Here is a 14,328-nt window from a genome sequence, read left to right as displayed (position 1 = left end):
GTCACCTCAAGAATTTTTCTACACTACTAGACATGGAGACAATACTAGTTATCAGTGCAGAGGCAAAGGAGAAGTGTTAGTGAAACTTAACAGTAATGTAACTGTATTCATTACCTAATCTGTTATTTAATTTAATAGTTACTAACGACAGAGTCAGCTGTTGTTCCTTAAGTCCTGAAACACTACTACTGAAGGAGTATGGTTTGGATCTCCCCCGCAGAAGCAATAAGCCTGTGACTGGAAATGGATTGGTTTTGTCATATCTAAGTAGCACAGTTGTGTTACTCTAGTTCTTTCTTGTGAGAGGATTGAGGGAGCAAAACTACTGACCCATTTTTTAGGAAGAATGAAGCTCATCCCAGTGTCCTATTCAAAAGGCTTGCCTACAATCCAACATTACTCAAGCAAATAGCTTGACAGTACTCCAGGCACTTGAATTCTAGCTTCACAGAACAGTTACTACATAGAGCCCTTATACACACAAACCCACTTTTCAAAGGTTGCTGCCAATCCCCCAGGCAGAAGCTACAAAGAACTCCATTCACACACACATTTTTATTTTAATAAATAAAGTTTTACAGGCTCAGGCCTTTTTTTAAATCACATATACAGAACAGAAAAAAGCCTGACCAAGTAACATGGATTAAACTGCTAACCCTGGGAAGGAATGCATGCCCTCTATAACACTGAAGACCTTAACTGAAAAGGGATTTCCCATCGGCAGCACAACAATTTACTGCACTGATTAGACAACTTGAAAGAGATGCGGCCAAAGCAAAGAGAGTGACCCTAAATAGACCACTTGTCGTTATAGAGCCACAACAGTGCAAGGAAAGCCAAGAGCCCAAACGCCTCAATTTTCTAGTGTCACTGCTGGATGAATATGTATGTCTTCACATCCTTTAATCAACACATTCTAACCACAAGTAGAGAGGCTAAGCACAGCAGGTATGCAAAATTATTCCACTGAAGAGCAGATATTGGATGACAAGGTAATGTTATATTTCAAGATTTCAGATTAGCAGATGCTTTTGCATCCCCTTCAGCATGGCAAGTGGAACAGATCCCACCTTCTCTCATAGGGGTTTAGTCCAAGAACTTCCTGTTGGCATTAGCACCAAAGAGAGCCACTCTGATTTCTGGCATCATCTGTTGAAAAAGAGTACATCAGTTATATGCAATGGGCACTACAATCGTTCCACATTCTTCATCACAAGTGCTGTATGATAGCTAGGCTAGGCTTCAAAATTAAGAAGTCAATTCATTTGAGTTTTCTGCAGCCTTTACTTAATCACACATTGCCAGCTACTCTATAGATTTAAAGGATTGCCTATACTGCAGCATGAGAAAGAGATGCCAGAGCTAGTTTTTTTCCACTAGGGTATAAGTCTGAGCTAAAGTTTCTAGTACTCAAGCTAGCTTCAGTAATTCAAGTTAGCCTCAGCATCTCAACATTTGACTGCAGTGTAGTCATAACAAGTCTTTCAGTATCATCATTTCTAGAGTTTTATGCTCATGCTTAATTCAAAAGGCATCATTCTGGGAAAAGCCATGTTTGTTGTAGAGAAGCACACATAGCAGTAATTTGCTTCTTTCCATTCAAAAATAACTTATTACTAGTCACACACATTGAAATCTAATCCCACACGCTATTGTGACAGTTAATACATTGGAAACACTAGGACTTAATTAAAAGGCAAAACTATTTAATTATTTCTTGTTGCTCTTGGTTGTTAGAGAAACTCACCTGCTGGGCTACAAGGTCCAGCCGACTTTCCAGGGTATTGGAAACCTTAATTTTACCATCACTGTTGTAGATTTCAACACCTCCAGCACTAGAAAAGGGAAAAGATAATCAGTGAAATCCATGGTACATGTCAAAGTTAGAATGCAGCAGAAAGATTACCCCAAATCAACACTTATAGGCAAGTCAGAATCATAGATAAGATTTTAATTTTTAAAAAAACTAACTTTTTTTGATCACCTCTTAATAGGAATCAGCAAAGTGATACAGTGAAGCAGAAGTGCAAAGCATCTTTGCAGTTAGCTGGGACCACAGCTACATACAAGTGTCCTCATTAGCACAACCTAAATGCAAGCAGAGCTATGGAATTTTTCACTTCAAACCAGCTTCAGACACCATATTTTATTATTAATAGACAGCTTTCAGGTTTAATAAGTGAGGAAGAGTACTAAAAGTGTTGTTGGCTGGCTCACACATGAAGATCACGGACTATCAGAATATACAGCTTTGTGCCATGTTCTTTATCATACTTTATGGAAGTAGAGCCTTGCAAACACAGGAGACACAAACCCCATCAAGTGATCATCCTGCAGCACCTTATGACTCAATTAGCTTCATCTTGAGAGAGAAAGCACGACTACATCCATATTCTCTCTCTCTAAAACACCAATATTTAGTTAAGTTTCCATCTACAGTTGTTCTTGACTTTAGTACTGTGAATCAGGCTGGAGGTTGCACAAAACTTTTGACATTTTTGACTGAGACAGTGCTTGTTTGGAGGACATTGCAGGGTCTGTGCTTGATTAATATCAAGAAGTGCCAAATACCACTAGAATGGCAGATGACACACTGTGATACTCCACATATAATTTTCTGAGACTGTTCTAGTAGGAGCCATGGCTTGAAAAGTTGTATTAAGTTAGTGCTCTGTATAAAAGACTCCCGTTTTCCTTACATATCCTCTTGCAGGAAGTTGTCTTGGTCAATGTGAACATCCACATCTCTTTTTGTGGCATTTTTGTAGATGGGAATGCTCTTCTGTACAGCAGTCTAGGATACAAGATAAACGTCCAATTAGCATTGACAAATGCTAGCGCACTACTTGGGTTTGGCAACTTAATCATTTGTAGTAATAAAATGAAGGGATTGAGGTGTCTCTTTTTTTTTTTTTTTTTTTTTTTTTTAATTTAGCTAATGTATTTCAGCATGGCTTTTGAGCCAAAACCAATTATTGCTCTTAATGCTATAGCAATGTCTAAAGTTTTCTGGGTAATATCCAAGCAAGCAAATGATCCCCAGCTTGAAAAGTATACTTGTTCTCTTGCACTGTATCTGCAGCAGAAGTGCAGGAAGAAAAGTTTGTTTTCATGTCACAAAGATGGGTACTGAGCAGCAAACATTTGCAGTCAGGTCCCAGGTTTCGTAAGCAGGAGACTGTCAAACTGTTTTAGGTGTTTTACCTTAACCATAGGGAGATCCTGTTTCCTGCACCGAACAACTATTCTGGGCTCCAGCAGCTGGTAGAATCCCTGCACAAGACAAACATTACAGTATCAGAAAGTCAGCATGTTAATTGTCTTAGAATTATTTAACCCTGAGAAAGTAAAGCAGCTGATCAATTTGAAAACCAAAACCTGACAATATTAGCCTCTTTTACTCAGTTCTTTGCTCACAAGTTCACCTCATGCAGACATTCTGAGAGGACAGCACCAATATCTGGGAGAGAACCTACAACTACGGATTATGCGTTTGTTAGCTTGAAGTTTGGAACTCAAGTGCAACTAAACGTAGGTATCATAGGATTGAGCTGCCCAGACAATGCACATGTATGCATAAGGATCATTGCCTGTCTAAGTTGACTGAGCACGCAGCCAAGCTGCCATTCTCCTATGCAGCAGTTTCAGATGCCTGTTTTAATAACTCCTGCATTGCAGTTCCCGTAGTAATACATGATAACAGAATAGGTTTAGTTCCAGTTGGAAGGGACCTACGATGATCATCTAGTCCAACTGTGAGTACTGATGAGTACAGATCCCTCACTGGATCAAACCTAATATGCCAAGGCAGATGTGGCCAGCTTGTGAGAGTGAGACAGGTTTGTCTGATGTACAGCAATACCAGGCCTAGATGTGACAAGGAAACAACACTGAATTGGAAGCACAAGCTGGTAGGAAACACTGTTCATAAAACTCTGCCATCAGACTGCGGACAGGAGAGCTTGTGGCCGGCTTCTGCGAGTTTATAGTGACAGGACCAGTTCGTACCAGAAGGTGGCACCAGTGGCCGCACCACTGGCCCTGGGCAATGCTCACTGGAGTTCCAGCAGTTAATTTCTCGGGCTAAAGGATGGTATTCGAGGTAACCAAAGCCTTGATTTCCATTTCATATGTCTGTCACAGACTCATGACATGCTACAGTAAACGTGTCAAAGCCAGGACTTAAGTCTCAAATGCCAAAAAAAACGGGTAACTATTGACTTCTAGGTTTGGAGAAACCGCTTTTGATAAACATGCATTTGATCCAATTACTACACAAGCTTAAATTGTGCATCCTAAAATACACACGTTACAATGTACGCGTGCACACCTGCAATTATTCTTGTAACGGAACTGCTCCCTGGTATACTAGGTTTTACACCTCAAAATAAGCTGCAACCTTATCCGTTCAGAATCCAAGCTTGAAATGTACAGTAGAAATTATGTTTAAAACTCAAAGATCACCAAGGAACATTTGATCAAGACTCCAATAAAACTTGTAATTTCCAGTGGGTTATTTTTGAAGAAAGATACCTAGGAGGATATGACTGCGATCATCTATTTGTTACAATTTAAATATTTACCTGTAGAACTAGTCCATCCAGCAGTGTCTGGTATGTGGCACTATCCTTCACCACCTTGGCAAGTCTCTGCTTGGCCTCATTCAGCAAATCCTACGTTCAGAAGAAATCAGATCAGTAGAGCCCATCTGTCTGGCATTTGGTTTCGTGCCTACCAACTTTCTGTACTCCTCTTACAGCTATCGCACCCTGCCAACACGTAAACGTACACTCCAGCTGGTGTTCATCCAAGCCAGACCATCTCTGTGCATGGCACAATATCCTTTGCAAAGAGTTCCCTTCTCCCTGCCCTGATCTGAACCCATTATAACCTGACAGTAATTCCTTTTTCAAGAAAAAGGATGACTTAGGTAGTAAAAGGATAGTATTTATAATTTTAATTCAAACTAATGTATTTTGTAAATCATTGCCTAATGTAAACTAATATACTTGTCCAAATAACTCGTTTTTTCAGCTTTGTGGTAGAACAAAGAAATCTATCTTGTTATCAAACAATACAGAGGTTAGTTAATTGTAAAGGCAAGTCAAAATTTTAAAGTGAGAGCTTATTTTTAAGCAGCTGGTTTTCAGTATCTTCATGCAGCAAATCAGTATCAGATGATATTGCAATTTTAAGAAATTTTGAGTCAATTCAAACACAGCTCTTAGAACTGAACCATCACAATTACTTCAGATAAATAAACTGTATGATTTGGTATAAGCCTTTCTTTACTGTCCTGCCTCAGTGTTTAAAAGAAGAGTGCACGTTAACACAATCAGTACTAGGATATGAGACTATCACAATTTAACATCACGGTCAAACCTAGTTATACTGTGCACCGTAGAGTAACAGCATTTCTGAAACTGCTCATCTCTCTTGTTCATCAAAGAGGCCAAAGATCTGATAAAGGAAGAGCAAGCTAGCAGCATGTGACTTTTCAAATGTTTTAAAATGAGGAAGAGTGTTACGCATTACTCAGAAGCATGAGGTTGAGTCAGCTGACAAATGAGGAAGAGATTACCGAGCAGGGACTATCACAACAGAGTTAGCTCTTTAGCTATCCACCTTCCTCCTCTCTGTGAATACAATCTTAAGTTTGAAACTAGGTTTAAAGAATCAAGAAACTGGTGATTTCCTTCCGCTAACTCCCCTTTTTCATGGTAACATCAACCTGAGCTACATTACCCATTTTTTTTATTTTTGACCTCTGCAGGTCTCACAGCTTTTCCAATAGCTCAATAGCACCATCTAGCAGAACATGAACACTCAAACTTGTTTCTGAGACCAGGTGAGAGATGGAAACCTGCAAGCTGTATAATGAGCAGAACAAGAATACACTACATGTCATCTACGATAAACATAGTAAGCCTGAACTAAGACTAAACATAGCCTGCTCTAATAAATGATCAGTCACCGTACACGTCAATACACAGATTGCTCACCTACTAGAACAAGCAAACCTTTTCATACACTAGGGGCCACCAAAGGAGACAGAAAAACGCAGTTAAGTGGTATTTTAAGCCTACTTGCTTAAGCCATGCCAGCTTTAATGCATAAATGTTGTTTCAGGCAAACAGAACTTCAAAGTTCTACCAACCATGCAAGAGACAGCTCCTGTTCTTTAAAGAAATAAGCTACTGTCCAAATGATAGATAGAACGCTGCCTGCAATGTTCCTGGCAGAGAACTGTATTTCCCTAAAAGAGGAGGTAATAAAAACTGTGAAAGTAGGCTAAAGCAGTTTGGTGAAGCTGGACTAAACCCTTAAAGACTTCTCCAAGCAGCTGGGAAAGCCGTTTTTGTATGTTGAAGCAAATGTCACTCAATCAGAAATCACATTTTTCTTTAGACAATGGTTGAGAATATTTCCTAACAGACGGTAGAAATAGAACCTGTGTCTTTACCACAGAAATACTCACTGCAATAAGGTCATCCCTTGCCTTGAGGACCTTCAGTCTTGCTTGATTCATCAGGTTGGACATCTGACTGCAAGTTGCATGATAAAGTTGAATCAATCCATCAGACTTTGACAGACGAACTGCAACATTTAACTATATACTTTACATTTGAGGATAACAATACTACAATGTTCAATAACAAAGCCTGTTCACCTGTTTGAATCTGTTTCTGAACTTGCACAGATTATTACAGTGCTGCAGTAAAGACCCACCAAAACTAAACCTGACATGATCTTTATTCCGGAGTAACAGACCAGGGGAGAGTTCTAGACGTTAACTACATAAAGAAATACGAAAGATTCTTTCACCAGACTTACTAACAGTTATACTATTGTAGATCACGTTTGATAATATCTCTCCAGGAAAAACTAGAAATTCAAAACAGAACTAAGTATATTGGCTACGATTTGCCCATTTGCCAGGGAAAAACAGTTTTATATAAAATGAGAGCTCAGTCTCTGCAGTCAGCCGTCTAACCTAAGCAACTTACATTTTCTTTTGCTGTTCAATTTGTTTCTCCTTCTTTTCATAATACTCCATTATTTTCAGCCTCTGCGTCTGAACAAGGCGACCCTTCTCAATGTTGAATTCTTCTTCTGCCTATAGTAAAAATTAAATAACTGAAGTAGAAATTGATTTCATGGGCTGAAAAAAAGCAGAATCAAAATGAAACAGCCATGCTTTCAGAGCACATTCACAGATAAGCTAGGATGAAGCAATTTATGAGCTCCATTTAAACAAAACATTTCAACCAGTACTCAAGTCAAAGGGAGTTCTGGGTGTGTTCTGCTGAACTAGAAACTTGCTAAGATACAGCTTATTTTATCAATTGAGGGGCACGTTTCCTTGCAGTATTTATTCCTCAGGCAGAAAATAACTATGTTTATATATTATATACTGTTAAACAAAACTCATTTTACCTCAACTTCAGGTCTGATTTGTTTTTGTGTAATTGGTCTCTTTTCTGGCTACAAGAGATTGTACCTAAAGCAAGCTACCCAGCCTTCAGTGTCCACAAGCTTCCTTCCTTTAAGCAATTCATACACAACGAGAGTAACAGTATAGCTATTACTTCTTTCATAAAGGCTAGCCAGACAGCATGTGAAAACACATGGCAAATTTCCCTATTTACATCTCGGAATCCAACCTCAACTTCTGACTTCTGTTTGCAGATCATCAGGAATACCTGCTTTAGTATTGATTAAATATTTGTGTAGATCTAAATGTTTAAAGAAGATTAAATATCATTAATAATACATATGCTGAGTCCAATACCAACAAGATATTTCAGTATTGGTGTAATGCAGATTGTTAGGGTTGTAAGGCACCATTAAACTTTCTTTAGTAAACACCTATATTCTCTCACCAGGTTAATATTAAACTCAGTCTCTTGTGGCTTAACCTAAGTGGAGAATCCTATAAGTAATTCAACTCATGCCTTAAATATAAATGTATGTTTTAGTTCTCCAGGATACCTACTAAATCACTTCTAGAATTAAGCCTGCAGGTGGCTACACAGGTTTAGGTACAGTTATGAACCTGCTTCCAAACTTTCATCAACAGAATTCGACTAGTTTAACTTCCATCTTTTATCATTTTGGAACATGTATGAACACTTGTGCAAGATTACTAGCATTACTGCTTTCATTTACTACTTATGTTTGTGCCTGACATGCTATGGAAGTCAAGCAAAAACTAAAATTAAGCCTTCTGGTAACAGCTCATTATGACAAACCTTAGCGGAATTCATAATTATACAGAGAACTCTTCCAATCTTCAGTGATGTCAAGTTATGTATAGGAGGTGGGCGAAGGTGTTCACTTAATCCAGTCTATTCACATTACCACTCAGCTCTACTGATTGCTTAAAAAAAATGAGTGGACCTGCATATGAATAAATTTATATTTAAGAATCACTAAGAAAACTTTGACCAAAACATAGCTGACTTGTTTTCATTTGTCAAAAGCTAACAAATGTTAACTTTATCTGGTAGCATAATCTTTTGCTATGTAATAACTAAAAGTGAAGTAAGCTGTAGCTTACAAAAGTTTGCTGGGACTGCTCTGACTGCAACTATCAAAACAGGATGGCAGATGCAGTTTTTCTTTTACGCTTACTGACATTGAACTTCCATTTTTACCTTTGCATCTATTTCTTCAGCCTTTTCATTGGCTTCCTGCTCAATGAAAGCCATCATATGCTTGATCTGTAACGAAAGAGGGAAAAGGAAGTATTTTCTATTAGAAAGGACTTTGATGAGAGGAAGTATTTATATATTGCTCATTTGTACAGAAGGCCCCTCCATATCCACTTATTAATTCATACAATGTTGCTTTTCAAGGAAATTAAATTGAACATACAGGTCAAAGAGTCAGTTCATCTTAACACAGATTACAATTTTTTTTCCAAATAATTCTATATAGTGCTGCTCCATGGTTGTCATTAGAAGAATGCATTTTAGATATGCAATGACACAAAAACAAAACAAGAAACCAAACCCAACCAAGCTCCAAAAACAACCAACCAAAAAAAACCCAACACCACAACCCAAAAGTAAATTTGTATAAATGTGAGGATGGGTATTTTCATTCTTCACTGGTAAGAACAACTTCCTCCCCTCTGAGATCAGTAGGAAAAAAAAAAAAAATCCTCACACAGTAAAACTGAAGTAGCCTGCTTGTTATGACATTTACATGAAACATAAAAGATTGACACTGAGTCCCTGCTCTATGCTCAGGCACACATGGCATTTGAATGAAACTGGGCCTTCCACACTAGACTGGTGAAACAAAGCAAAGGGCTACTGGCCACTCTGGTCAGATCTGTACAACCAGAAATCCCTTTACACATCTGCGAAATCTTTCTTGAAAAAAATGTAATAAATTCTGTAAAGACTTACCAGGTTATTAAAAAATGTTGCTATATGGTTCAACTCAAAGTGACTTTAAAAAGTAGTTGCATGTTAGTTTGAAGGAGCTGGGGAAGGAAACAGAGACAGCAGCGCTAATTGATCAAGACCACATCAAGTATAGCACATGCTGCTTTAGAGCCTGGCACGCACTAGTATATTCTAATTGAAGAACCTTTTTGAAACCACCTCAAGATGCTATGAAGCATAGGCCCAACAAGGAAAACAGTTATGCTGAGTCCTGCTTATTTATCGCATGCCTCTCTGTGACCAGGCCTAAGTTTAGGTTCACATTTGGGGCAGACGGTAAGGCCCAATTAAACTGCAACTTTGAACAGGTACAGCTATTTCCAAGGGCAAATGGGGTGGACCATAAAAACCTGCTTTTTGCTTGCATTTAGTGACGAGACACATTTTGCAGACAACCTGTTCTGAATAAACTTGCATGAAAGATTCTATTAATATAATCTCATGTTAAAATGAAATATTTTCAAGGGAGATGAAAGGTGTCAATGTAAAACCTGAGCCAACGTGCAAAACAGCACTATGCCCATACAGATAAAAAACCGGAAGCGAACAGACAAGTGGAAGATTTTAAGCATGTGCGGTGGAAGAAGTGAACAATAATATCTACATCCTCAAAATCAAATGAGCAATTTTTATTTTAATTCCAGTTTGCGATACTTCCAAGTGCATGCCCACCTACAGCATCAGTTTTCTACCCTGCTCACCTGATTAGATGAGTGGTTAAACCAAGCTTTAGATCTACCTGCATTTCAGAAAGGACAAGAGAGGCGTATAAAATAAGGAAATTATTTTCCTGACTGGCCTATTGTTGAAGAAGACTAGGAACTTTTGTATAGCAGAAGTAACCCTTACATTACTGAGTCATTTCCTCCAATTTGGTTTGGTTTCTGAATTTTGGAAAAGTATTTTGAACAGTTCCAGGTGTTCAAGAAACATCCTCTGTATAATGAGGAGGAATAAGATGGAAGCAAGCTAATATGGCAACCATCTCCCCATGTCTGATAAGACTCAATAGCACTATTTCCTTAAAAATCTGTTGTATCGAAATATCTTTTTACTTTTCATATCAACATAAAGAGATTCTAAGTGAGACTTTGACATCTATAAACAGGATTAGTTTTAATAACACTGACAAAAATATGCATTTTAAATGAGAGATTAATTTTAAATTAAATTAATAACTTTAGCATAGTGCTATTTCCTATAGAAAAGGAGGGTTTTTCCCAGCAGTAGTAATGTGATTATCCTTTCCATGGGAAGTTCTAGATATTAGACTGTATTTGGCTAGAAGTGACTAGCTAGAATAGATGGAACAATCTATTTGACACCTTTGACAAAATAAAGCTATCAAGTCTATCAATGGGCAAAGTTCTTAATCAGAGATGATTTTCAAAGTGAAAATGATTGAAAGCACCATGGCAAATAGTTAAGAGTCCAGAGGACCAGTTGGAAAGTTCATACTAGATTTATATACATTCGGAACTGTCATGCCATCAGCAGCATTCTCTTTACCAGTTAACAGGATCACCCTGGGCTCAGGAGTGTAAAACAATGACAGGAAAGCTGCAGATGTGAAATGCTATTAGCATTGCATGTTCAGTCTATCAACAGATCCTGAATTAACCTTTGAAGTTCGGGCCTGTGGTGGCTGAGCAAGGCCACCCCAATGTCAGCTTCATTTTTATTACCTTCATTGAAGAGGCAGGAAAAAACAAGCTTTGCAGATAAAAGGCAAAAGAACATATCGTTACAATTCCCCTTTTGGAGAAAGACAACCCACTGATTTTACTTTCAATGTGATGCTTCCTTGCCAAGAGACTATGTTTACTGAATGAGAAAGTGAGACACGAAGCACTTAGAATGCAGAGGACAAAGGGAACTTGGCTGATCTGCACATCACCTGCAGAAAACTCCACGGACCAGTGCTAACTGGATCCGTGCAGTCTTTAGCATGGCACGCCATTTTCAACCCAGCTCAAAGCAGCTTTTTTAGGCAAAGGCAGTGTTTACTGTCAATAAGGACAAAGTGTCCTGCCTCTGGAGGAAGTGCCCACAGTCAGACTTCAGGGCTGTAAGTTTCCATTGCAAGCAAAGCCCAGGTTGCACTACTCTGCTTAGGGTATAAAAATGAAAAAGGCATTTGAGAATGCTGAATAGCCTACCCAAACACTTAGTTACAGCTAATTAGTTGTAGTGTAGCTATAAGAAAAAAAGGAATGGAAAGTTCTTAGAGAGCGACATCTTAAAAGACACTGCTTATCTGGGGTGATGTATTTATCTGCCACAAAGTGCAATTAAACACTGTAGATAGCATAAAGGCCACTCATGATCCCTTTCATTATAATCTGACATAATATGTCATCAAAGTGCTTCAACAAAGTTTCCCAATGGGTGACAAATCAATCCCACCAGGTAAAAATTCTCTTTCTTCTGAGACTTCTCTTTCTCACTAAGATTCCCAGAGAAGATCTTTCAATTTCACCAACCATTGCTTTTGCAGGAGTGCACTACTGTTCCACCCACAGAGCAGCAGCCCCTATTCCACAACCACAACGTGGATCAGCTGCAGCCACTTCTGCTCTTGCAGGGTTCAGAGCTGTCACTATCCCTCATGTTCCACCTGGCCTTTAACCAGCCGGATGGCCCTTCAGCTCAGGCACACCTGAACCCCACACCTAGAACCATAGAATAGTTTGGGTTGGAAGGGACCTTCAAAGCTCATCTAGTCCAACTACCTGCCATGAGCAGGGACATCTTCAACTAGATCAGGTTGCTCAGAGCCCCGTCCAGCCCGGCCTTGAATGTCTCCAGCGATGGGGCATCTACCACCTCTCTGGGCAACCTGGGCCAGTGTTTCACAACCCTCATTGTAAAAAATTTCTTCCTCATGTCTAGCCTGAATCTCCCCTCCTTTAGCTTAAAACCATCACTCCTTGTCCTATTGCAACAGACCCTCCTAAAAAGTCTGTCCCCATCTTTCTTACAGGCCCCTTTTAAGCACTGAAAGGCTGCAATAAGGTCTCCCCGCAGCCTAGCACGGCTTCAGGGCAAAGAAGCTGCCTGGAAGCTGCCTCCGCCGTCCCGGCCCAGCCCTCGGTGCCTCTCCTCACGCTGGGCCCGTCCTCGTCAGCTCCCAGCCGGGCCGCGGGCAGTGCGGAGGAGGCAGACCCTGCCGCGGCCGCAGGGCCGCCGCGCTGCCCGCAGGCTGGCGTTCGGGCCGGGACCCGCGGCCATACCTGCTTCTGGACGTCGGCATCGCTGAGCGCCATGGCGGTGGCGTTGGCGTTAGCGGCGAGGCTCGAGGGAAGGCGGTTGGGGCCGTTGGGGAACCGCGAGGGGAATCAAATCCGGTTCGGGTCACAGCTGGTCCCGCTGCCGCTGTGTCACGCCGCCCCGCCCACCCGCTCCTCCGGGCCAATAGAAGCCTGAGCTCTGGCGGGCGTTATGGGGGCGGGTTCTTGCGCGCGGCAGACTGCCACCTTGCGGTCGGGCCCGCGTCTTGTCCTCCGCCCCGTTCACGGCGGGAGGAGGCGGCACAGGCGGCGGCTGCCCCTGCGGCCGGGCCGGCCCGGCTCTCCCGGAGGGCGAGAGGCTCGGGCGTCAGAGCTCAGCGGCGCTGCGTGTAGGAGATGAAGTAACGCGTTCCCCGCACGTAGTGTTTCTAAGGCTTTGCTGAGAATACTGTGTTCGGGTTCAAAAAGAGCTGAGCTGCTTCCGAGAAACGCTGTAATGTGGTCAGCTCATAGCAGTGAGAAATTAAACATGGAGAGAAATTTGCTTGTAAGGCAAGGTACCTTACTTACCAAGGTAAGAGGAACAAAAATCTTCTAGAAACCCCGAGGCATAATGTAGCAAGACTAGGCCTGATGTAAGAAGACTGGGCAAAATGTAGCAGGAACCTAACAGAGAAACAATAGTTCTATAGAGCCTGGACATGAGGCAAAGCCGAACGTCCTTGGCTTGCAAGCTGGGAAAGCAGAATGTTCCACTAAATGAAGAAAGAACTACATGACTTTTGCTGAGTAGCAGCACAAAATGACAATATGCACGATCAAGAAATGAGGTCAAGAAGCCGACACCGGGGGGGGCACCAGGCTGCGAAGACACCAGGGACCGCTAGAGACCCCTGATGAAGACTCTCCAATACCAAAGATGGACATCCGGCAAAGGGCGGGGTTATTTATACATTTTATGTTTAATGCATTAACTAAGCGGTAGAAAGAAATGAATATGCAATAGATGTATGTAATAAACACCAAGAAGTGCGAATCATGCGCACACTCAATTAGAGGAACAATCCTCTGAGCATCCGGCGCGCTGCAATAAAAGTGCCTGATGCTTAACACTTTCAAAACTGTGTTAAAAGAGTCTTTTTGCCAACTTTTCGGTATCAGCCCTAAAGTGGATTTCTTTGGGCAACACTTTGGGCTTCCACATTGTAGGAAGCTTTGACACCTCGAGGTCACTTTCAGCTGTCAGTTGTATAAAGCTGTGAAATGCTGTTTATAAGATCTCACAGTTTTTTCCAGCTTTGAACTGACGAGAAGAGATGAAACTGGCTTTTTTACTTGCACCTGGGGATGCGGAGAGGGTGGTAGAGTTAAGGAGCGGGAAGAGAAAAGCAGAAGGAGGTGGGAAAGAGGTGATGGAGGGCAGGGGAAGGAGGTCAAGCTGTCTGGGGGAGGTCTTGTGATGGGCCCCTCAGCTTGGCTGTACTTTTATGATTAACAGTTATGGCACCAGCATTTCACTGTAGGAATACACAGGAGGGATCCAAAGCTGCATTATTATTATTGTTACCTTCCGCCACCTTGTGATGCAGAAATGTTCAGGACCATTTTGAAGTGATGTGCTGATTCTTCAGGAGCTGTGTTAC

The 14,328-nt window shown here is 40.9% G+C and overlaps 1 protein-coding gene across 1 annotated transcript; it reads right to left on the bottom strand.

Annotated features, from left to right (window-relative positions):
- Positions 1–540: 540 nt before the first annotated feature.
- ATP6V1E1 (ATPase H+ transporting V1 subunit E1) lies at positions 541–12,841 on the bottom strand. Its single transcript, XM_065644727.1, has 9 exons — positions 12,689–12,841; positions 8,658–8,723; positions 7,008–7,117; positions 6,479–6,545; positions 4,584–4,673; positions 3,205–3,273; positions 2,700–2,794; positions 1,748–1,835; positions 541–1,149 (listed from the first exon to the last, which is right to left on the bottom strand). Exons 1-9 carry the CDS (start codon positions 12,719–12,721, stop codon positions 1,087–1,089), a joined length of 681 nt encoding a protein of 226 aa, XP_065500799.1. The 5' UTR covers positions 12,722–12,841; the 3' UTR covers positions 541–1,086.
- Between the last annotated feature and the right edge of the window lie 1,487 nt (positions 12,842–14,328).

Source organism: Caloenas nicobarica, chromosome 1 (genome assembly GCF_036013445.1).
Source record: "Caloenas nicobarica isolate bCalNic1 chromosome 1, bCalNic1.hap1, whole genome shotgun sequence".
NCBI lineage: Eukaryota > Metazoa > Chordata > Aves > Columbiformes > Columbidae > Caloenas > Caloenas nicobarica.
Note: the sequence above shows the minus strand (reverse complement) of the source record. Positions and strands in the feature narration are given on the sequence as shown.

What these genes read in the sequence shown, in the direction of transcription:
- ATP6V1E1 (XM_065644727.1), bottom strand. Translation starts at nt 12,721, where the DNA reads ATGGCGCTCAGCGATGCCGACGTCCAGAAGCAG. An exon ending in ATGCCGACGTCCAGAAGCAG is followed by an intron (nt 8,724 to 12,688) that starts GTATGGCCGCGG and finishes CTTTCGTTACAG; the next exon opens with ATCAAGCATATGATGGCTTT. An exon ending in TGGATGGACTAGTTCTACAG is followed by an intron (nt 3,274 to 4,583) that starts GTAAATATTTAA and finishes TGTCTTGTGCAG; the next exon opens with GGATTCTACCAGCTGCTGGA.